The sequence below is a fragment of the Sceloporus occidentalis genome, unplaced genomic scaffold (genome assembly GCF_023333645.1).
Source record: "Sceloporus occidentalis isolate IW3139 unplaced genomic scaffold, rSceOcc1.0.p SCAF_79, whole genome shotgun sequence".
Lineage (NCBI taxonomy): Eukaryota > Metazoa > Chordata > Lepidosauria > Squamata > Phrynosomatidae > Sceloporus > Sceloporus occidentalis.
Genome location: NW_028317059.1, coordinates 2291950 through 2316890, shown reverse-complemented (window position 1 = coordinate 2316890; position 24941 = coordinate 2291950). Strand labels below are relative to the sequence as shown.

Below are 24941 nucleotides of genomic sequence, written 5' to 3'. Positions count from 1 at the left end.
TACTGAACAATTATGTTCAATTAAGTTAAGCTAGCTGTAAAAATATGTAGAACAGACACAATTGGAATTCATAACGGATATTTCTAATTTTACAAATAATATGAAAAGGCATTCATACTTTTTGGTGTAAGTGGAGTCATTTTAAATGTTAAGGACTCACTTCAAATAAAAAGAGACACAAGTTAAACGTGGATTAACATAGCAGCTTGAATCAAAATAATTCAACATAAAGGTGTAAATGCAAAAAACAGTCAATGAACAAGACAAAAAAAAAACATTCTATAGCTTTATTCCATATCATAATCCCAAGCAACTAGTGGTGCCTGGCACTGGAAATGCACATTGGAAGACCATTCTTTTTCACCACGGGTGACCCCAATCTAAAGATCATTGAATCTGGCCCCATGTTTCTAATGCTGCACTTAGTTCCAAAAATGCTTAGTTACAGCAGGTAGAACAGCACCTTTAAAGGGGAATTTAAAAAAGCATGCGGTAATGACTCTGATATTACATTGATGTCTGTTACTATAAACCAGCCTCTCTTCCTTATGACTCTTTCACTCTTCCTTTCGGTATCTCCAGTTCTGCAATGCTATCAATCTGACTTTTCCTTGCTTTTGATGTATCTTTGCACTCTCTCCAACGCTCTTTGCTGTCTCTTTTTGAACCTCTAATACTTCCGCTTCTACTTAATCTCTCTCTTTGTCTTCCTGAAACTCCCTTAATATATACTGTTGCTGTCTGACTCTCGTTTGCCATGTCAGTGCTTGCCGCCCCTAGCAGTTGGAGTCTGGATAGTGGGACCAGAGAATCTTTTCCTTTCTTGACATCTCATGTTGGAAGTGTCCTCACCCCAACAGGGACCACCAGGGGCTTGACACAAGGTATGTACCTAAGAGGAATAGGTAGTAAATGAGACAATGGCTATAGATATATAATGAATGATAGAGATAGCAAAGTGTATAAGACCAGTCCTTGAAACCCCACAAAAGGCCATTATTGGGATGTGTCAGGACCTCACAACAGCCCGGCCACTTCCCAGCCAAGTTTGGACCAGACCATTCGGTAATATATCAACTGATTTACTTGTGATCAGATAATGACATGATATAAAGCCATTACTTCACCACCCTTAAACATGAAATATAACGGCCCTATCTTGCTCAATGTGAAGATGGCTCTTTGTATCTTAAAACAACATACAATACAAGAACGAAAACGAGTAATTGGTATAGGCATTTGAAGATCGGAAATTGGGAATCGATACTTCCAGTATTAGACTGAAAATAATGAGTAGCAATGTTCTGATGCTTAATCTAAACATGATGTAGAGGCCTACATGTGTACAGAAAATAGAGAAATATTTTCTACATGGAAAGTGTTACGAAGAATAGTGAAAATACATTCTGCTGATCAAGTACCACAATGTCCACGTCATAGGACACAGCAAAAAGACACAGAGAATGAGGGTTATGCATGAAAATTGATTCTTGTGTTAGCTTTGACATATAGTCCTGTTGCTGTAGCAATCGGTGGAATAGTACTGTGAGTTTGGACCACTTGCTGCTCTGAAATCTGTCAAACCAGAATCACTTTTCATACAATTGGTGGTATGATTAGCCCAGGTCCCTGAGACCTTCTGTGTATCCGTAGCATGTTCCATAACATTTGCAGGAAATAAAATTTAGCTCTAGTAGTTAAAATAGTTTGTATTAGAAAGTGGTTTGTGGAAGGTATAGAAGGGAAGAGGACTGTACTGGTACAGAGAGCAGCGTAGATTGTTGGGCTTGGGATGGTAATAGCCGTGGAAACACTGGGGTGCTGATATATTTCTTTCACTCTAAAGGTCATTACTCTCTGCACTTTGATGCTTTCCATCCCTCTGTGGGGGAGGCTACTCCAGCGCTACCCACAAGATCACTGCGCAAGGTATCTTACTATGTGCCCCGTCTACAGTGTCTATATATCTGTATTTCACTGTGAAGTCCATATTCATAAATACCTTTGTCCTCATGAATAATAGCCAAATATAAAGAGAGGATCTTCAAATTTGACCTGGACGGTCTATTTAGACATGTTTGTTTAATTGTGATTTAAACAAATATAAAACATACCAAACAACTATGTATCAATGTAAACATTCACATAACTGTGACCGAGAGCGCAAGGGCTTTCTTTAGGGTGGAAGCTGCGTAAGACATTGAGATCATTTTTGTAGAAGTAGCCAGATCTGATTGGAAGATGTCCACAGCAACCATCAATGATTGGCTGCAAATCAAATCAAAATCACCAGCTCAGCATATGGTTGCTTTCACTGTATATACTGTACCAGCACGCACAGCTCCCGTCATGGAGGGCTGCAAACACGCCATCCTTTTTGAATATCCCAGCTTAAGCATACAGTAGGTATCTCAATTAAACATTTTATAGAATACCTGTGTTCAGGCCAGAAGTCCTGGCTTGTTTGAGGTGCTTGAAGATGTGCATCCGTGGTAAATGGATTTTCCTATAAATATCCACTGCATGGGAGACGTAAAAGGAGATATCATTATCACCACAGGAACCAATGGAATGGCCTAATCTGCAGGAACATTCCATTGATTGCTATGGCGATAAGACTACTTTGAATTGTTATGTATTAATAACTCGTAAAATGCCTGAATACCTGTCATTATGAAGGTAGTTGTATAGCCAGTCCTAATGGAGGGGGTAAGGGAAAGTCTGCATCTCCAATGGCACACTTTAGATCCTTGTTTCCATGGTTCCTGTGCATTCATTTTTCCTTTTTTCTGATCCCAGTGATCAATCCCTTATTACTCATCCAATTGTGGCAAAAAAAATGTCATATTGCTTTGTCTTCATTTACAGATCCCTAGTCATTACGTGTATGAATAAATCTCTTTATAATCTCTATTTAATTTACTGAAATAGCGCAGTGGCAGACAGCAATACATCACTCTGTCAATGATGTCAAGTGTGACCATATACTGGAGAACATACGCCTTTTATTTGGTTAAGAGCCATGAGAAATATAGGTCTCCAGTCAATGTCTGATCTCTAGATATATTAAAATTAATAAAGTCATCAAAAGCACCAAAAAATTGACTGCCATACAGTAAAAATGGAACCATCACAAAACCCAAAATAAATTCATAATGGCATGAATCATTTTGAATTCCATTTACTTTTTCCAGAATTTTTGTAATTTCCCATTTGAATTTGCTATGCAGTTAAAGTTTGGAGAGGTAACCCTGGAGTTGCTTCAGTTTTATGTAGGTAACATTGCATCTACTGGCCCCATACCCTTAAGATGCACTGGAGCCTTTATCTTTTAGGCCATTCTGCATTCTTGGGATGGCGAGTGATGCTTCACGTTGTTGTTTTTCTTGTTCATGAAATTGTAATTATGTGGGTCTGTCCAAAACCTTGTTATTTGGTTAAATTACAAAGTATAACTGTAAGACGAGTCTGTTATTTGCCTGTATACAAGCTACAGGCTGGGGCTAGTGTGGGTATTAAGATAACCTACAGGGTGCTTGCGTAAAATTTGGCCTCATTCGTAGTTTTGGAAGGAACTCTTGATTGTCATGTGACATCAGGCAGGCACTGATTGGTTAATGGCTGTCATCACTATTTGGGGTTTCCAGCGTTCATAAAAACCGTTGAGGCCACTGTACTTGGGGAACATGGAATGCTCTACTTGAATATAGTTTGATAAAGCGAAGGTCATAAGAGGACGCTTCATGTCTGCTGTGCTATTTGAAAAAGGACCACGGAAAAATCCTGAAAGAAGATAAGACAATATTTAAAGCTCGTTGATATTGGTGTGTCACGTAAGCTTAGTATCCTTTTCCCAAAACAGTCCAGGTCAAATTTGTATAGGATTCCATGTAATCCATATGATGTCATGTGTGTATCACGCCATACACATTGCATTACTTTACCCCATTTCTCTTCCATTCACCTTTATCTTTATGTTATAACCAGCACCACTCTCTCAAGGGTCTGTTGAATATACATAAAACAAACAAAAAAAAAAGAAAAAAACAAGAAACGTTCACTAGAAACAGTTTAGGATTAAACTTTGGGCGCTCAGGGTCTCCTCCTCTGCAGGGCTCAGCTGAACTCGGTAGAGATTTGGAAGCTCCTAATATCTACGCAGAGTTTATATTAAAGGTGCTGTTCCATGTAGAGGTTTTTCCCACATTTTTTCTAAATACCTTAATTATCATCTACTACTGTGTTAAAATAATGTACTGTTTTACTGTACAGTATCTCAATAAAGTGTTTAATGCAGTTTGTAAGTGACAGTGAACATCTAGGAGAAAAGTACAGTTATAAATGCAGATTTCTTTTACTACATTTACTATCACGCTGGGTAGGCATAAATTTATCATGAATCTAGGACTAGATCAAGGCCTGATTAACATCTGAGTCTTTACATTAGGAAAATGTGCCGACTAAATGGGCTGAATGGGTCTTATCTGCCATCAAATTCTATGTATCTATGATGCAGCTCTGGTGATATTTTATGAGGCACTGTAAGTGGAACAGCACCTTTAAGGGTAAATGAAGATTACAGTACCCATGTCAGGGGCATCAGTGATTGGAATGATCTTAGTGTAACTCAGTAAATAGAGAATGATAAGACCAAGACTCCGATGGCCTTGCCTAACATTAGTATAGAGACTCCTTAAGGCTACATGTTGTGTTACTTATGTACATGGATCTCCCTTATCCTTATATTTTCTGGCATTAAATGTGGTGTTATTATCGTACCACTGGATGTTTGTGACATGTAAGTACATGTGTCTGCGTATATATATATATATATATATATATATATATATATATATATAAATACAGTAGATATTTGTATATGGGGCCACGTGCTGACAAACAAGCCATTTACAAGCCAAGTACTGTAAGGGCTGTTAAATAAATGGATGAACGCAAAAACTTCCAGTACACCATTTACACCAGTATGTCCTGAAAGATGGCTCAGTACAGAATCACCCAAAACACAAATACAACTACCGGTAATTTAAAAATGCCAGAAACACGCCTGAATAAAAATAGTGATTCTGAATAAGATTTTTAATAGCAGACTGATGTTTTTACCCCACAAAATTTAGCATGTTCATTGTTTAAAAGTATTATTATCTAATGAGTGACCCACATGGGAGCTTCAATATTTTTTGTCTACAACCTATCTAAAAAAAAGCACTGTGTTACTTTTGAACACGTGTACGACTGTTCATCAGTGCAGATATTCTGTTCATTGCCTGGCCTGCCAGAAAAAGAACATTACAAACTGCCATTTCTTCCTCTGAATTTGACCGTCACCCCCATCACTTGATGCCCCGTCACCCCAGGAACGCCTTTTACTTGTTGCTCCTTGTCTAGTAACAGAATGCTTATTACTCATCCAAGTGCAGAAGTCAGGCAAAGATCCAGGGGAGATCTCTCTTCTTTATAAAGGAATATGAAAAAAGTGAGGGGCTAATAAGATTCACAACTGATAGAAAACAAAATGACAGCTAATACTTAAAGTACCCCATCTTATAGACTAATTGTTAAATAAGGATACGACTAGTTACACCAGTTCATCTTGTCTTTCATGTTTACATGTACATTTTATATATATGTATTCCTATCTTTGCAGAGTCCTCTACATACCATCCCAGCCTCCCCCACTAGCCCACAGTCGTGTTTAGATGGCAGTAACTCTCCACTTTCGGGCAGTGCTAGTAGTGGTGTCTCTTCCCTGAGCGATGGCAACTTCTCTGGATGTCCAGACCCTGGGTCCACTCCAGACCACCGACCTGATGAAGAACAATGCAGAGGCTTTCAACACTACCCTCCTGTGCGGTACAGCCTCTCGGACCCCAATGGGTTGGAGGCCTCAAAGCTTCAGCCCTGCCGCAGCCACTCAGCACCCAGCGGGGTCACACCACCTCGTTCTCCAAGTGGCGAGCAGGAGGATGGTGGTGTAGATCACGAACGGTTACAGAAGCCCAGACGAAACTGCCCTGGGGGCAAGGAACAGCCAGCAAGGGTTGGGTGGGAGCACAACATAGGAAAACCTTAGGCAGGGTCACTTTGGAGGAGCAAAGGGGACAACAGGAGGAAAACATAAAAGATATGTTTGCATGTCTGTTTATCAGGATGAATCGGGAGACGTATGTCCACAGTGTTTGGATTGTGAGAAGACGAAAGGTTATGATGTCTGCATTTACGTGTGACTTGGTGATAGATGGTGAGCAATACATGCTTGTACCATCTATAAAACAACATGAGATGGGTGGTGTGTATTAAGAAAAGCCAAGAACTGCATGCCCCGAGTAATGTGTGTTAGGAGGGATGAGGGTAGAATATATATATATCCTTACACTAGGATATCAGAGGTATGTGCTTGTGATTTATGAGCTAAGATGATCACCTCTGAATTAAAAGGAAATTATGGTTAAAATATATATTTCTCCTGCACAAAAAAGAGGACTTTGTAGCCGTGTCCTGTGTATGAAGGTTTTAGAGTTATTTGAAGTTACATTGATGTTTTCCATTAGCCTAAAGAAGACTACTTTCCGTTTCACTCTTTACTTCCTGCTGTGCCCCCGGTAGCTTCACTGATATATAATGATATATAATAATATATAATGCTCCGGAAGTGCTCTTTAATATGCTCTTCCACCTACTCAGCTGAATTTAACATTTTAATAACTAAATACAGCATTAGAAACTATTTAATGTCCAAATACTTCCCAGTAATAATTATTGAATCATGTAAAAGTTTGTCTCATTCATAATTTTTGCAAGGATCATTTGCCAATGTGGCACAAAAGCAGGCACAAATAGGTTTTTTGGCCAAAGAAACCAAAAAAGAGCTTCTTAAAAGATTTTATGATTAAACCCACAGAGAAAAGAATCAAGTTTCAGATCTTCTAAGGTTTAAATGCTTAGCGTACTTGGGAGTGCCATTGCTGTATATTGTCTAAGTAGAACAGCACCTTTCACAGGTGTAAAGAAGTATTGTTTAGCCCGATAAAGAGTATTCCATACATCTGCTACGCGAACATTTAATTACTCTCACAGACACAAAAGAAGTAATATAAAGGTTAGAAACAAGGCACCTTGTAGGAGTTAATTGTTATTTTACCAATCATTTTCTTTTAAGAGCATGAAAGGTACATCTTGGATGCCTGGGTGTTAAAGGGTAAGATGAATGAGTCCTCAAAGTGTACATATGTTTAGAGAAATCTATTTGTCTAACTATATTAGGATGAGTGAGATACATGTTGTCAGATCTTAAATTCATCCTAAAGAAACATATCTTCATTCCAACCTAAGTTGCAAAATACTCCTCCTCCGGAACCAGATCTCACCGTGGATGATTATACCTGTTGTTGTTACCGCTTTGTATCTCCTGCCCTGGACTTTGAGAACATTGTGTGCACCCTGTCACCGCTACGTGACTCCCCTCCAAACCCGGGTGTCAACTATTTGTCTGTAAGGCTAACATAGGAAGCATAGACCTCCATCAGACCCTGTCACCATCAGACGGAGGGAGCAGCCCCTCGTTATGTGCGTTTATATTCTAAGTCCTCCTCTGGTGGTGCTGTGTTGTGTCCCTAATGATCAGCTTCCTGCAGGGTGTGTGTTTGTATATACGGTGTCCGCATGTTCCTCGCACACTGGGTCCGGTTTCGGTGTAAATACGATTCAATGTTTCTGTTGTTTTTTCTTTCCTTCAGATGGTTGTTATATGAAAATAAAGTCTATCACCATGGAGGAATCTGGCTGCTTATGTTTGTACGAGTGTCTATCAGTCTGTCTGAAAGGGTGGAGAAATCTCTCCTTGGCCCTCCTTTGCTAAAAACCTACATACCCCGCAACTGTCCTGGTCAGACCTTATTCTGGGGTCCCTGTGATGCAGAAGCTTTCTGTACAACTCCATCATCAAGGAGAATGTGACACATGATAGGGGTATTAAGACAGGGTCGCTGTGTGTTGGCAATGCTTTGGAATGAATCTAGGACCCAAGAATTTAACAATGTTCTTAGAAGCATGGGCGTACACAGGGCTTTTTCCACCTTTCCCATGCCAATATCTCCTTACCTCCTTCCCATTGCCTACCTTTGTTGGTTTAAGAGAGGGGTTTCCTGGTGGGGGCAAATGTTAGTTACCCATCAAATGACCATAGTACTAGTAGCTACAGATCATCATCTACCTGCACCACATGAGAACTTTACAATAGCTGGGGGGGTAAAGATTGGCCACATGTACCCCAGTCTACTATTCCTATGGTGTTCAGCCAGTAGTGGCTAATTGTATATCATGGGAGCTGAAGTCAACAACAAAAATGTTACTACAATCACCATATGGCTGGCTGAATAAGTATTATAGATGCAGTCAACAAATGTTGGTGTTGGCTTTGTATACTCCCCACCCCAAAGCCCAGTATTCAGTTACCAGATGCTAGTTGCAGTCAAGTAAAGTTACCGTTGCTTCTTGAAGTGTAGCTCTGTGATGCACAGCAAACATTTAGCGGTATTACAAAAAAGGAGGATAGTTAGAGGATAGTTAGAGGATAGTAACCAAAGTTTTGCAGCAGCTGTCGCTAACATTTGGCATTCAAACTGCTGTTACTACATTTCTCATGACGGTTAGCCAACCAAATGGATGGCTGGGAATGATGCATTCCACAGCTGCTGTAGCACCAATCCATAATAATATAAAAGCTAACCTTTGGCACTCCAGGTGAGTACTCACTTTCTCGTGATGCGTAACATACCAAACTGGCTGAGAGTCATGGGAAATGTAGTTTCAACAGTTGGAATATCAACTGCTGCATGGTGATCAGTACATGTTTGAAATAAAGTACCTTGTGTCTGCAGAATGCAAACTGTGTGTAAGCCCATGTGAAGACTGCATCTGTGAAGGAGCAGCTGCCAGAGTGAAGGCAAAGAGACCATCTACAGGGAGAGGAAAAATGCAGACCAAACTACTCCGACAGCCGGGGATGAACAGAATTACATAAAAGCTTTATCTCTGCACTCCCTTGACTTTTTTTGGTTGTTTTTTTTTTTGCTGTCTCTGGCTAGTTAACCCCCCTCCCCCGGACACCCATGCTTGGAAGGGTCAACTCAGTAGATGATCTACTGAAAGAATAGGCCCTTTATAATACATAGTTTTGGCGAGGTGAAAATATTATATGATTATTATTATATATTAATTTATATAGTCCCTGGAGATGTGTCCTTATGTCATACTTAAAAATGTTGACAAGATTTCACAGCTGTGTATACGGAGAACCATTTGGGTAGCCCAAATCTGGTATTATACCCATAGGATAGAAATCAGTACAAGCTATACCTTGATTTAAGAAAAGGAGGGTAAAAAGCCAGAGGATAGGTCACGTAAAGCCTTTCTTCACAGTACCAAAGAAGTACCAAAGATTTGTTATAGGAAGACATTAAACATTTATCTTTTGGTTAGAAAATAAGGGCATCACTGCCAATGCTGGTCCATTTTTTCTGATATTTCACAAAAATTCTATTGGAAAACAATTTTCTAATTGAAATTTCTAATTGAAATGTAGAATGTACACTGCTTTTTATACAAACCCCAAGCTTTTGGTATCATTTATACCCTGTATTTAGGTTAAAACTACATACCTCCCAGGGATGTAGCTAAAGGAGTGGCAGCGATTTAACGAGGATCTTTATGTGACTTTTGTGACATATTGATTTACATACTGTATATTTGACTGAGCAAAGTATTTAAATAAGGGCCATGGTATATAGGAAATACATCCTGTCCTCTTATTAGTACAAAATGTTATACATCACATAAGAAGCTACCTCACACACATAACCATCTTATTGTGTAAATAATCAGTGGTTAAATCCAAAAAAGCACTGCTTGCTTACTAATAAATTATGAAAATAGTAAATATAGAGGGAAATTACTGAAACACAAATGGCACACAAGCTGGTTCTGTACAGAGGAGGGTCTTGTGTCCAGCAGCCAAGCTTTTCTTTCCTATGCTGTGCCAGGAAGCAGCAGCTCAGCAGAGTCACATGACATAAGATCACATGACTAATGTGGCAGCTCCTGGCACCTGTGTTTACCAGCTGCAGGACCTGTTTCAGAATAACAATATGCCTTTTTATTTCTACATTTCATGCACATGCTTGTGGGATAGAGCTGGGGAGCGCTCACACATTCTAATTCTACAAATAGCAGGAGGCACAGAGGGAAAGCGAAGAGTATCATTCTATTTTATAAACGCAGCCCTGTGTAGAACACGGACCTCTTGGAAGGCTCCTTAAGAGGGACAGCCCCGCTTTCCTCCCGTGAGGTCCCCCTTTTCTAAGTGCTTATAGTTACAGCATGTAAAAAAAAACCAACACAAAATATGTTTCTAAATTATAAACATATAATATATTTTAAACATCTTACATAGAGACATAAACAGCTATTGATAGGTTGGGCACATTAAAGCAGGTGCTGTGGGTTCATGGCATCCAGGCGCCACGGTAACCACAGAAGTAGGGCAAAATATGCGTAGTTAGAGTGTGTGTGTGTGTGTTACCATATGATGTTAGAGTGTGCATATGTCTGCATACTTACCAACTTTAGCTCCAGGTGTCCAGGGACAAAGGGGTGGGGCTTAAAGTAGGCAGCATTTTGTGGCACTGCATGACTCCACACAAAGAAAAAGAAGGGGTCGATCCAGCACTTGAATGAAAAAACTTCCAGCTTTTATTTTACTTCAATGTTAAAAACATAGTTCACACCTAAGTGCACCTACGTGCACAGGAGACCCGAAATCTGGACGCGTTTCAGGCGGCACCCCGCTCTTTATCACTGCATGACTCCACCCTTTGGTTTCTGGCATGTCTGGAGCTTATTTACCAGCATTTAGGCTTTATGTGTCTCTCAATCATACATGGCTTAATGCTGCCTGTGCACAGTGTAATGCATTCTACACAGGCAGTATTTTAATGCCGGGATAGACCCAAATTTAATGGGCCAGGACCCACAAAAACAGGACTATCCTGACAAATTTGGGACTGTTGGCAGGAATGTGTTAGTGTATGTTGTGTGTTAGTTTGGTGTCTGCATGGCTGCTTGTGTTAAGTGTTGTATTTTGGTTTTGTGCTGCCCTAGGCAAGACTAAACTTGGGCACCCCCTAATCTAAAATTGGCCCACCCCTATCCATAACTGCCCCTAAATTAACCCTTATGATCCTGTTAACCATAACTCCCCCTAAATTAACCCTAAAGACCCCATTAACCATAGCTGCCCCTAAATTAACCCTAAAGACCCAATCTACCATAGCTGCCCCTAAATTAACCCCCACCTCCCCTAACTTTCAGCAGCCCAAATATTAATTTTATACTTACTGTTAGATGAGTTGCTGAGCAGTGTGGACGCTATTACCAAAAAGGCGGGGGCCAATCATCAGTATGACTGCAGGGAGGGACTGGGAAGCAGAAAGGGGCAGGGCCAATCATCAGCATGACTGCAGGGAGGGACTGGGAAGTAGTAACTACTGTGAGGGCGTTCGATGGGTGTTTCGAGCGGCGTTTTCTGCCGCCCCCCTGAAATGTGTCAGCCGAAACGTTGCTTTTTTTGTTTTGCTTTATCTAAATAAAGTGGCTTGACAAAGGCCCTGTTTTGCAGAAACGTTGCTTTTTTTTGTTTTGCTTCCTCTAAATAAAGTAGCCTAAGGATTAGAAGCTGTTTGGAGTGCTGGGATTCTTTTCAGTGTTTGCGGCAGATGCAGCACTGAGTGACTGTAAATGTGTGTGTGCTAGTTCATATAGTAGCTACCAGGAGGGACCACTAGGGGGCACTCGGCTTTACCACCGCTCCCAGACCAGAAGGTGCCAGCACTCCTCTGTTGATAGTACCTGGCCGGGTCACATAAAATTTTCGGTAAAACCCCTGCCCCTAGCTGTCTATAACCACACCCTCTGGAACAAAATTGCCCATTCGTGGCCATTTCAAACGTTGCGATTTTGGCTTTTATGAGAGTAAAGTTTTTTCTAGATCTCTAAAGTCGATGATTTACAAGCACTGTACGAAGCGCATGCGTCCCATTATACGCTAGTTTGTACCCATATGGATTTAGCCGTTTGTAAAATAAAACAAAAAAAGGTGTACTTTCACTAACGCAACTTCCGCATTCTCTGACAGGTTTGTTACGCGTCATCATCACATTTTAACCAATCACCACACGACAACTAGCCCACATCCGTCTATAGCGGCATGTACCTTCTAGCGAATCAGAGAACGTGTCGTGGAACCATCACTGTTTTCAAACCAATGCGAGAGCGCGGCGTGGAGCCGGCCTGTTCCGGCCAGCCAATGAGGAGTGAGATTGGTCTGGAGGGAGGTTGCTAGGAGAAGCTGAGCCACAGTTGCCGGTGAGTTGTATCGGGCTGACTGAGGGGTGATTCCGGCTCCACGTGACTGTTTCCTGTGGGGTGCTGACTCAGGATGTGGTCGCTGTGCGCTCTCGCTGTTGCCGGTGTTCTGGTGGCGCTTCCCGGTAGTATCCAGGCCCTAAAAGCTGGCGAGTGCGAAGGTGAGGACTGGGTGGGTGTAGCGATGGCATCTTAAGGGGTGTCATGGCTGCTGGCTGAGGGATGGTGGGTTGCAGGTGGCTGAAGGAATATATATATTTTCCATTGGAGCGAAGTCTGCCTTCTCATTTTGGTTGGACTGCATCCCCAAGCGCTCCAATGCTGAGAGTTGTGGGCATTACAGTCTTCATGGGCCGCCTTATGTGTAACAACTAACGTGTTTCTGTCATAATCTAATTCTGGGTTATTGCATCAATTCGAATACCCGTGCCGTGGCCCCCAGTCTGCGCTCCGCTGTAGAGGCCGTGGCCCCCAGCCTGTAACCGTCTTGCCGTGTTCTCTGTCCTCAGTGTGCGTGTCTTTCCTGGATCGCTTTTATCAGTCTCTGAAGGAGAAGAATGTGGAGTTCAAGGCCGATGTGATTGAAAAGGAGCTGCTGAAGTCCTGCAATGAGGCGAAGGGGAAGGAGAACAGACTGGTAGGTTCCGTGTTTAAACGAGCGCTCCCAGCGCAGGGCTCCTCTCGGCCGCGGCTCGGAATGTGAAATGGTGAATAGCAGCAAATCTGTCAGAATAACCTGAAGTATCAAACTCCTGCTGCCTGGATATATGATAATTGATTTATAGTACCGGGGGGGGACATTCTGTCAAACACCGTTTATAGCCGAATGCGGAGACCTGCGCTGGAATCTGGAGCCTGCTCCTAGAAGACAGGCGGTGCGCAGGTTTTATCCCCACACTCTGGAGAGAACAATGTCAGGAAGAGGGGACCTCTCAGAAACGCATTACATTAGAGCCTGAATCCTCCTTTTTTATTATATATATATATGTATATGTATATATATATATATGTGTATAGAATAAAAAAGGAGGATTCAGGCTCTAATGTAATGCGTTTCTAAGAGGTCACCACATTATATAATGTAGTGACGTTTGTAAGATGGTATATGCTCATTATTAGAAATCTACCTTATATGTGTACATTATGTCTAAAGTTGTGTGTTAAGCATTATACTTGGATGCAACAACCTTTGCATCCCTGACTATTAATAGTGACTGCGCAAATTAATTTTGTGTGTATAAACAGTTACCCACACGTGGTTTCCAGTGCCGCTCGTACATGGTAGGTTAGTACTGGGCTTCAGTTACAAAGGTAGTGGTAATTCTGTGTGTAATAAAATCCGACATGAGTTCTTCACACGCTCAGTTGTGAGTATTGTGGGTTTTTTCAATGTGCTGTCAGTTTAAACATGGCCAGCAGAGGGAGCGCTTATGCTAGAAATTCTCCAGTCTGTGATTATTACTCATTGATCTTTATTACGATAACGTAAGGAGAAAAAGGTCTAGCAAATTAAATCACACACATTATATATATATATATATGGAGGGCTGCCACTTTGCCTATTTGCTTCCAGGTCATGTATATTTCTTACTACTACATTACACAGAAGGGAATAAGTTACTTAGACAGGGTGTTGATTCTCTTCCTTGAGACTTTATTTTGCGCGCTCCTGGATGACACTTCCTATGAGCCGGTCAGCACTATGGGAAAACTGACCATCATGGGTGAAAAATGGTCTATGTGGCAACCTTACTTATAACCTTCGCCACACTCTTGATTGTTTTTGTTTTTTGCCATTCCTTCACACGGGTTTCCCTGACTTCCCTTTATTTAGTGCTACTATATTGGGGCTACCACCGACGCAGCCACAAAGATCACCAATGAGGTGTCGAAACCACTAAGCTACCACATCCCAGCCGAGAAGATATGCGAGAAGCTGAAAAAGAAAGATGGTCAGATCTGCGAATTAAAATATGGTAAGTGCTTAAAAATAATTATTTTCGCATAGGAGTGCAAATGGGATATGGTCTAACTGCTACTTTCTGTCTTGTAGACAAGCAAATTGACTTGAGCACAGTGGATCTTAAGAAGCTGAGGGTCAAAGAACTGAAGAAGATCTTGGATGACTGGGGGGAGACTTGCAAAGGCTGTGCTGAAAAATCTGATTATATCCGTAAAATCCACGAGTTAATGCCCAAATACGCTCCTAATGCAGCCAACGCACGGACTGACCTCTGATATCCCTCCCAACAGGGAATAAGCATGGACTGATCCACCTACCTTGGGAGCTGGCAGACTGACCCTCTTAGTTTTCATTTTACATTTAATTAGGTTTTTTTTCTGGTTTGTTTATCTAAAGAAAACCCAGACTACAGAAGATCATACGCTGCAGGGTCATCTGCAGAGAAAAGAACCCCCTCTGTTTGATAAATCTGTAAGTTATGTATTTGTTTTTCTCTGAGCTGTCTTTTGACAGTATATGGTCTTTTTTTTTTATTAGTTTCTTGCAATTCTTTTGAGTGGTATTTTTTTTCTATGAAAATAAAAGAATCCACTCTGGATTTTGCTGTACTCTTCAGCCATGGGCTGCCGCATGCTTTATCCACACTTTATAACACGGCGTGAACTGTATGTGTGGCAGGCCACGAGTGTCCCCAGGAGGCACTCTACATGTGGCAGCGCACAGGTTTCCATGACTGTTTCTCTAGTCCGAAAAAATAAATAAATCAGTATTTTACTGACTGGCAAAAAGCTAAAATAAAATAATAAAAGTTTACTCTTTTCCATATTACAAAAAACTACTTGAGCCAGGTGTGCGCTGCTTTGTGCGAAGTATGTTTTAGGGCATTCACAGAAAGAATTGCAATTCTTGTCTCTACTGTTCTCCCTCCATCCGTTTCTGTCGAATGTTTATATTTTACTGTGCCCGAGTAACTCCACAACCTATAAATTGATATTTCTCTAGTACCGTGTTGCCTCTGCATTATTTTTCCATCTTTTAGAAGATGACGGATGCCTCGTTTTGAGGTGTTCGGTGTTTCGGGTTCATGGTTGTGATTTGGAGTGCTCTTGGTGATGAGATTCCTTGGCTGGGGATGGCTGATGAGTTCGGATCAACTCCAATATTCCATAAAGGCTCCAACTGAGGTTTTGTTATTGGCAAATCCTTTTCTTCATGGAAACCTTGTTCTGAAGTTTTTTTGCTCCTCTCATTTAGAAGAAGATGGTAAAGAGGATATTTTGCCTCACAAGCACGCCTATCAGCACATCCATAACTCAAGACTAAACGTGTAGCACAGGTTGGGATCCCTTTTATAAAATAAATATATATTATTCAGATATTCAACCTGTCTTCTGTAGAACTGTGGGAGAATCTCAACGTCGGTGACCCCGGAAGATAAAGATTTGGGTCTGATCTATTGTGGCCCATAATAGCACTTTTTGACCCTGCTCACCAAGTTGTCATGTGCCGAAGAAACACCGGTTTGGTGACACAACGTAGTTATCGCGCTGCAGAGTATCCCGCTGCCGTTATTGCACACACCGGATCTGGCCAGCCGTGAAATAATGGAAAAACAAAACGAGTGTTGGTAGTTATGACAAAAAAGAAGACATTCAGTGCTGTAACCTAATAGGATTGTACCCAAAAAGCATGTGTGATACAATAAAGAGCCGCCATGCCCTCATATTGTCATAACGGGCAATACTGAGTTGATCGAGTGTTGCTTAATCTTATGTTCAAAAAGAGCACACGCTGTGGGTGTATCTGACAAATGTGATGTCATAGGTTTAATAATGACAGATGATTTACCTAAGGGCGGTGATACGTTTTCTTCTAGTAATATATTCTGTGTGTGTCTGGAACCACGTTCGCTGATTTACCAGATAAATTAATCTACAGGGAAGAAATCAGTACATGCGCCCACACCCGCTTCCGCTGCTTGTACTCCTTATGACCCCAGCGCATTCACAGTGTGTGGCTCTTTCCTTATGTACACATAGGATGCCAACATAAGGAAACAACCACCGATCTGATACTGTGGCTACGTTTGTCAGATATACCTGCACGGCTCACACCCGTTCCGACAATGAAGTCTGAGAGGAATAATAATTGTATGTGTGTTTATGTAGGTGATGTGCTCAGCCACCCCGTGCACTGCTCTAAAACATATGTGCTAATAATGGCGACCATGAAATTACAGACAAGGGATCAGAAAGTGCCGTCCTGTGCGTCCTTATCTGCATCTCCCTGCCTAGAATACCAGGAGCGATCGCTTTAGAGATTTAAAGGCATAAGCAAGCCGTAGAAATAGAGAAAAAGCTTTATAAGTGGACTTATCACCATAGCAACAAATGTATCGGTCCAACTAACAGGGACAGTCCATTGGTTTCTATGGTGACAAGACCACTTTGTACCCCAATTCCTCTTTATGAATAACCACCACGAAACATACAAAATCCCAGCACTGCGAGAAGTGACACAAAATCCGTTTATTTGCATCATAATGCGGCTGCGTTAAGCGACAGGAAACGGCGGCATCTGAACTGCCGGCTTGCGGCAAATGATTGATATATGCAGTGTGCCGGGGGCAACTGCGACCCCGTCTACAACATGGCCAGTCCGGCCTGTGCTGGTCCAACTAAAGCGGCAACGGGGTTCAGTCACCTAACGTCCCAAAGCTATGAGAAACGGCTCCCGAAGTAGGGAAGTGATAGGTGAGATGGAGAGTGCGTGTGTTATAATCTATGGGGGTCGGGGGGATATTATGCTGTACCGGGGGCTACCGAGGGGCAGCGGACATTGGTTTGTGTCTGTCGCGTTTATTGACAAACTTGTCACTATGGCGTGATTACGTCACGTATTTCCGAGGGGTCCCGCCCGTCCCTTTCGTCACGTCTCCCGGGCGCCCCCTGATGACATCACCTCTCCCTCCCGACTCATTGTGGAAGATGGCGGCTGCAGAGTGAGCGCGCCTCCTCCGCGTGCGGTACCGAGCAGCGCACACCGAGCGCCTGGAGCGACATGAAGCGGCAAAGCGAGCGCAGTGAGCAGAGCCCGGGCCGCGCCAAACGTGCCCGGGAGAGGCGGGAGGAGGCCAGCGGGACTCACCATAAAAGCTCCGGCAGGCGAGAGAGGCCTAATCAGGCCGGAACCTCCTCCTCATCTTCTTCTTCCTCCTCCTCACGGCGGCCCCGAGACCCTCCGCCACGACCGCTTTTGCTGCCCACCCCAGGCGAGACCACGGGCTTGGAGTACAAGACGCTGCTGATCAGTAACCTTGGCTCGGCTCTGCCAGACCCGCTGCTGGAGGACTGGTTGTTCCGGCATTTCCAGCGCTTCGGGGAGATCAGTGTCAAGCTGTCACACACCCCGGAGCTGGGGCGGGTGGCCTATATCAACTTCCGCCGGCCCGGGGAGGCACGACAAGCCAGGCACGCCAAGCTACGACCCGTGCTTTACGATCGCCCCCTGCGAGTAGAGCCGGTCTTCACCCAGCAGCCCACACGCCGGCCAGAGCCAACCCCGCTGCCTCTCACCACTCTCCCTGCCTACCCCCGCTCTACCTCCCCGAGACACCTGCTCCTGCCCCCGGCCCTCACCTCTACAACAACCACTGCAGACAGCTACTACTCCCTGTACGAGGAGAGGGCTAGAGGAGCCACCTATGGTATGAGCAGCACCAGTACGGCCGACGATGAGCAGCTTGCCCCGGAGGACGATCACCGAGCCACACGTAACCTCTTCATTGGCAATCTGGACCACGCCGTGTCCGAGGTGGACCTGAGACGGGCGTTTGATAAGTATGGCCCCATTGAAGAAGTAGTGATCAAGCGCCCAGCCAGGAATCAGGGATCAGCCTACGCCTTCCTCAAGTTCCAGAACTTAGACATGGCCCACAGAGCGAAATTGGCTATGAGCGGCCGTCTGCTGGGTCGTAATGCCATGAAGATAGGCTACGGGAAGGCTAATCCCAGTACGCGGCTTTGGGTCGGGGGACTGGGCCCCAGCACGTCATTAGCGGCCCTGGCCCGAGAGTTTGACAGGTTTGGAAGCATCCGCACGGTTGACTATGTAAAAGGGGACAGCTTTGCTTATATACAATATGAAAGCCTTGATGCTGCTCAGGCGGCCTGCGCACAAATGAGGGGATTTGCACTTGGAGATCGCAGGCTTCGTGTGGATTTTGCTAAAGTTACCCCAGAGGAGGCGGCCGCAGCTGCGTCCAGGTATGCACCCCTCCAGCCTACTCCATACCCTCTGCCTCTTCCCTACGAGTTGCTGCAATCAGAAGCCTACAGCAGGCATCGACCCACACTGGAACCAGATCTCCGAGTGAGGGACCGGACGCCGCCTCATCTTCTCTACTCTGACCGGGAAAGGCCTTTTGTTGAAGCCAGTTGGGTAAACAGCGAGCGCAGGAGTTCTGGTCAAGGTGCCCGCAGCAGGAGTGGGGACCGTGGGGGAGGTGGCAGCTCCAAAACTAGGGAGGAGAGGAGACGACGTCGGAGTTTGTCTGGTGAAAGGGGTAGGAGTAGAACTGAAAGGAGCCCTGACCGTCCCAGGAGAGAAGCATCAGAGAGAGATCCTGGAACTCCGCCATCTCCGCAACACAATCACCGCCCCCCACCGCAGGACAAGCCAAGGCCTCCTACACCTGAACCCCCACAACCCAGAAGGAACCATCACCCTCGACCCCCAGAGCCTCCGGAAGACAGACAATCCCCGGTCCCAGAGAAGGGACGGACGCTGCCTCCTGTTTGGTGTGGGCACTTAGTACTGAAGAACAGTTGTTTCCCCACCTACCTACACTTCTTAGAGGGTGACCGTGACGTACCCAGTGCCCTCCTTAGAGACCGCTCTGCAAACAATGGGGGCAGCCTGGCACAGCTAAAGATTGCCCAGAGACTCCGGCTAGACCAGCCAAAGCTTGAGGAAGTTACTAGACGGGTGAAGCAGGGCACTTCTGGAGGTTTTGCTGTACTGCTTGCCATTCAAGCCCCGCAGAGCGAAGGGGTTATACCCGAGGAGCCCGGCTTACAGCGTCGCCTGCTTAGGAATCTTGTCTCTTACCTGAAACAGAAGCAGGCAGCTGGGGTCATCAGCCTGCCAGTAGGAGGGAGCAACAAGGGTAGAGACCCTAGTGGCATGCTTTATGCATTTCCGCCTTGTGACTTCCACCAGTTGTACCAGCAGAGTGCCCAGCGTACTGTGGGCAAACTAGAAGAGAACATGATTATTGTGCTAGTGAAAGATGGCGCTTGATTCAGGAGTCGCTGCGCCCGTCCTGACTGTCCTGTGTCCTCTCTCTGTTCGGGTTTGCAGCAGCGATGAGGACAGAGGAGCCTCAAAATACATTAGTTGTGATTATCATGGGTTGAATTGACTCCTTGAGTGCTGAAGGGGGCTGCGATGAAATGTACTGCGGACCCCCTTCAGCTCTGAAAGGGTTGAAGACAATTAAACAACAATTAACCACACTGCTGTCATAGCTCTTTGTTTAACAGGTAGAGGTGCTAAACCTCGGGGACTCTTCCTGCTCGCGGTCCCCAAAGTGATAGTTACATCTTAAAGCAAGGTGACCGTTCAGGGCATGTTTTATATTTGTTAATAGCTGAATTCTATCAGTAAATTTACTGCCGGACAGATATGTATTTTTTTTTTCTTTTAATTTTTTTTAACACGTCTCATGTTTCCTCATCCCTGTTTCTGCTTGAAAGGCTCACATTTTTATGGTTTGGTCTGGGATGAAGGGTTGTAGAATATTTTTTTTTTTTGTTCACAGGGCGGGCGGGGGGTTAATCCGGTTTGTGTGGCTGTGTTGCTATTGACTCCTCTGTAGTACGAGGGTCCCAAGAGTGCCTTATGTACATGTGAAGCTAGCTCAGTGTGTGCTGTCGCGGTGTGTCCCTCTGGCTGTATGGGGTGTTGTCTAGGCGGCAGGTGGTTGTTAATGGAGCCCAGGGGTCCGATTAGTTGGAATCATAGTCCCTGTTTATAACCATGAGCTGCCTCCCAGGATCAAGCCCGACTCATTATTTCTTGGTAATGAAGCTTTATGTGAGTGCCCTAGTTGGGGTTTTGTGGGGGCGGGGGTGTTACCACACCCTGAAAATTATCAGACTGATTAATGCAGGGAAAAAACACTGAATTCCTATCTTTTTGTTGGAGGGAGAATAAAAAAATATTGGGTCATTAACCAGACACTACCAGATAAACACAAACACTGAATATATCCGTGTCGGTGTGTGTTGACATGTTTGTCTTTTGTTTGTGTGGAGCGATACACACTTCTGTATACCCCAACATTCCAGGTGCGGTACGTGATGCTTCATATAGAACTGAAATTGCAGGAAAACTTCATACACGTTATTTTGTGCTCGTATATAATATGCATCTACCCTAAATGTGACTTAAAATAGGAAAAAAGTTTCAAAAGTGAGTTTTTAATGTTCATGCACATAGCTTGTATTGCACTTTATATACATGTGTACAACTATCTCCTGTTATATACAACGTTGGGGGTATATGTTAATTGTGCACATCTATATTAGTGTATATGCCTGTGTATTAATGTGTAAATGTATACAGCGCGTGTGTGTGTATATATATATATATATATATATATATATATATACACACACGGCATGCATAATATACACTTGTCCCCGGAGGAAGGTTTACCAGGCCCTTTGGGTAAAGTTTTTCTGAGAACGGCAATCAAATCCATCTACACTGTCTACAGAAATGGAACTGCTGCATTATATGACCCGGGTACCCAAACATACGTACAAAATACATGTGGTTTCACAAAAAGTATCTGTGTCCGTGTTGTGGAATAGAAATTCTCGGTGTCATTGTTGGAATGTTAAGGAACTTGTAGATTCGCTCTGGGCTTTATTCACTTAACCAGGCGTTGGCAGGAGAGCTATGGTTTCAACTCTAATTTATTTTGCATTATAAAGGGCCTTCCTGGCTAATATGTATGCAGGTATGATTTAAATATGCATTATACAGGGCTGTTTTTTTTGGGGGGGGGGGACTGAAGCTCACTTGGATGATACCATTTAGTCTAGTGAAAGAAATGAAACTTTAGCTCTACTGCCACTTTCTTCTTTAGTGGGGGGGGCAGCAGCCGGAGGAGTTTGTATTTGGCTCATTGTATCTTCTGCGATGAAAGACTTTCAGACTTGTCTTCTGGGGCCGTTATTCAGGTTCTTACCCTTGGGTTACAAGTTGAGCCGTTAGAAACTTTTGCCCACAGAAGCTAGATTTTGAGGATGTTTGTAAACTGCTACAAAACAATCAGACTCCGCGACATGGTAGTTGAGCACCAATTATAGTGCGTCTTGTTTATTCCTCCCCTTTACGCGGCCCTTTTTCCGATAGTTCTTGCTGTTTATTGGTAAATAATTGTATGTGTGTACTGCTCTGCTTAATAGGAAGCTGGGGTTCTCGCTGGCCTGGGTGGGCTCTTCTAATTCTTCATAAATAAAACCACCATGGAGTGATATCGATGAGTTAAATGTCTGCTGGAAGTTCATCTTTTAGGGTTTCAGGCGATAGAGAGCAGGAGCAGCTTAAAAAAAGTGTTTTACTCCCAAAACTACAGCCGGGGTAAGAGAGGGGAAAATGACCCCCCCCCCCCCCCCAAAAAGGGTATATTGTACTCGGCACAATATAACCGCAGAAAATCTCGATATCGATAGATAGATAGAAATCTCGATAAACGCATTCAGCCAATCTCATCAGGAATTCATGAATTAGACCCAGAACTACAGCAGCAAACCCAGCGATACTTAGCCGATTGTTGTTATTGGGAGCTCGTATTTGCACGTAGATACGCGATCGCGATGGGGGTTGCTATGCTGCCTTCACAATATGCAAAATACACATTTGCAAATCACAGGACTCCTGGGTTTGTTGTGTTGGGTGAGAAAAGGCTCCTTTTTGGACTGGATTTGTGGTTTTCACAAAATACTACTTAGAATACAATATATCTGTAAAGACGAAGCGTCCGTTTCCGCATCATACAACCTTTAATAAGGAAGTGTTGATTAACTATCAGTGTACTGGTTTGGCTTATTATTTGTGATGCAGGGGAAATAAGTTATTGAATACGGCGATACGTTTGCGGACTGATCCTGGGGGGTTTCGCTTTCTTCCAAGAAACGTATAAAGGGAGTTAAAGTAACGCCATAGTTTACAAGAGATGGAGACTCCGGGTATTTATAGGCAGGTCAGGGCGAGTCATATGAATTTTTGTCTTTCTAACCATTTCAATCATAATCTGAAATGCCGGCAGATTGATTGCAGTGAAATGGGTTAGTTTATGCACATTTCTTCAAGTAGAAGCGGGTATTCAGTAATCTGGGGCCACTTTTGCTTTTTTTTTTTCCTCTTTAACAGACATTTATATTTTACTGCAAGAATCTGTTTGATTACGGGATCTGTCATTCTGAAACGTGTCTGACCATCAGGCAGTGAAGAGATGTATTCGATATATACATTATCACCTGCTTTTCATAAAAGAGCTTGCCTAGGGTTGGTAAAAATGGTGGAAAAGCTTCACGTTCATGCACTTATTTTTTTTATTTCCCTCCCTTCTCCAATTAGATTATACCAAATGCCAGTCTGGGATTTAAGTACTTTTTTCTGAACTGTAATTTTATTTTTTAAATAAAAGCATACAAAAACTACCAATCCTGTTTAAAATAGTATGTTGTAAAACGTACACATCCGGTTCTTTTATAAGGCGTATGGTGGGCTAACTACGTTTAATTATTGCGGGTAGTGAATCTGTGCTGACAGGCAGTACCACTCTGTATAGGATCTTATCGGAGGTGCAGCAGCTTGCCGGCCGTGGTCCAAACAGAAGGTCCCGGTCTTTAAGCCGTAATATGCTAGCTCCGTATTAAGTTATGGAGGCACATAGGAAGAGAGGTCGCAGGAGTAAAGCGGGGTGAGGATTTCGCGGGACATGATGCAAATCCAACATGCTATCTTACGTATTAATGTGAATCTCCTCTTCCTGCAATGTACCTTTTGGAGTTTCTCCTTCCGAAGCAGTAAGCGTTATTGTGTGTAAGGAAACACAGAATCGAGAACGCCTGTTGTTTGAGGGAGCTTGTCTTCAAACATCTCAAACTCAACTCTTGTAGGACGTTACGCTGTATTGGATTCATTATCAATGGCAGGAAACTGTTTGCCTCAATACTATTCACAGCACCTTGGGTCATATGCATTAAGAGCATTTGGCTCTTTAGGGATACTGGTAACCTACACATTACAGGTAAGAGTATCGCTGCTGGTTACGCACTTATCTATGGAGTGTGTTAAGGAGTAGCAGACCCCGCTTAGCTACCCCTACCTGCTGGTTTAAGCCAATTTATAGTATGGATCTGAGTCTAATTTGTGGTTGTGTGCTTTTAATTAATTATAGGGGTAGAGAGGTATCAGGCTGCCTTAAGATCCAGTCATACAAATACAGCTTATAAATGATCAGTCAGGGGTACAGATTTTCTTTAGATACGCAAAGGTCCTGTAAGAGAGTTATCATTGTGTAATTTGCCCCATCATAATACTGCTCGACGGAGCAGTCGGAATTGGTTTTAAAGGTTAGATTATCCCTCGTACCATATACAGGATTCCCGGACTAGAGGGAAAAACCAGGGCTGGCTGAAATGTTTAAACGTATTGAGCCAAGTTTGCTACTGCGATTAAGTGGCAGGAGCGAGAAGAAACACATTATAGGTTGGTAGCAGCTTTTTGGCCATCACTACAGCATAAAACCACACGGTGTTATTTTCATTTTATTTTTTAAATAAATACACTTTAACATCAAAGAAAAGAAAACTGGGTTTCTGATTTGTCACACAGAGCAAAACAATGCTGGAGAGGGGACAGGAATCGCTGAATCTGAGAACTGGATAATGAGATGCTGGGGGAGCGGAGACTCCCGACACCGCAAAATACTTGATATAATTTCCCTTGGGGCAGAAAAATACAGCGACTGAAATAGAATCCTCCGTTAAGTTGATGGCAACACATCGACGTTTCGTTATGATACTGTATCAGGACAATACCGCTGTATTCGAGAATGGCATGGGGTCAAAAGTGGACAGGTCACTAAGAAGCAAATAAATTTACATTTTTTCCATTGATTAGTCAAAATTTTCAACGTATTCACTATAGGATAAGCTCAGATCAACAATATTATAACATGGGGAAAAAAAGCCTGGAGTATCTGCTGACAAAATTTGCATGAGTTCCAACTAGATGCCTACAAGCATGCAAGGGCGAGTAACGCAATCTATCCCTTTAACAAATGAGCGCCGCTGAGACATTAATTTCCTGAAGCTAGGATAGTCTTGATCGCTGTGGATCGTGGGTATACAGCCCTGTCCAAAGGAGACTTGTGTAGAAATCAAATGACGAGCAGCTAGTGAATGGAAATGATTTCAGGACTTTATTCACTAAACATGGTTTGCAGATAAGTTGAAAC

At 43.3% G+C, this 24941-nt stretch overlaps 3 protein-coding genes across 3 annotated transcripts in view; all 3 read left to right on the top strand.

The window, feature by feature from the left end:
• LOC149285406 (dedicator of cytokinesis protein 3-like) overlaps positions 1 to 6091 on the top strand; it is a 121810-nt gene extending 115719 nt beyond the window's left edge. Inside the window, exons 52-53 of the mRNA XM_089495353.1 lie at positions 1847 to 1929; positions 5666 to 6091. Coding sequence (XP_089351479.1) covers positions 1847 to 1929; positions 5666 to 6091 — 509 coding nt within the window. The remainder of the gene's footprint in view (positions 1 to 1846; positions 1930 to 5665) is intronic.
• Positions 6092 to 12511: 6420 nt separating this feature from the next.
• Positions 12512 to 14676, top strand: LOC149285405 (mesencephalic astrocyte-derived neurotrophic factor-like). The gene is made up of 4 exons (XM_089495424.1): positions 12512 to 12599; positions 12948 to 13075; positions 14273 to 14414; positions 14492 to 14676. The coding sequence occupies exons 1-4, from the start codon at positions 12512 to 12514 to the stop codon at positions 14674 to 14676; spliced, it is 543 nt and encodes a 180-aa protein (XP_089351550.1).
• Positions 14677 to 17011: 2335 nt separating this feature from the next.
• Positions 17012 to 19702, top strand: LOC149285404 (putative RNA-binding protein 15B). The gene is made up of 2 exons (XM_089495352.1): positions 17012 to 17139; positions 17389 to 19702. Exons 1-2 carry the CDS (start codon positions 17012 to 17014, stop codon positions 19700 to 19702), a joined length of 2442 nt encoding a protein of 813 aa, XP_089351478.1.
• The last annotated feature ends 5239 nt before the right edge of the window (positions 19703 to 24941 follow it).

Coding starts and splice junctions, on each gene's coding strand:
- LOC149285405 (XM_089495424.1), top strand. CDS start 12,512: ATGTGGTCGCTGTGCGCTCTCGCTGTTGCCGGTGTTCTGGTGGCGCTT. Junction 12,600..12,947: donor AAAAGCTGGCGAGTGCGAAG/GTGAGGACTGGG, acceptor CTCTGTCCTCAG/TGTGCGTGTCTTTCCTGGAT. Junction 13,076..14,272: donor AGGGGAAGGAGAACAGACTG/GTAGGTTCCGTG, acceptor CCCTTTATTTAG/TGCTACTATATTGGGGCTAC.
- LOC149285404 (XM_089495352.1), top strand. CDS start 17,012: ATGCAGTGTGCCGGGGGCAACTGCGACCCCGTCTACAACATGGCCAGT. Junction 17,140..17,388: donor TATGAGAAACGGCTCCCGAA/GTAGGGAAGTGA, acceptor TCATTGTGGAAG/ATGGCGGCTGCAGAGTGAGC.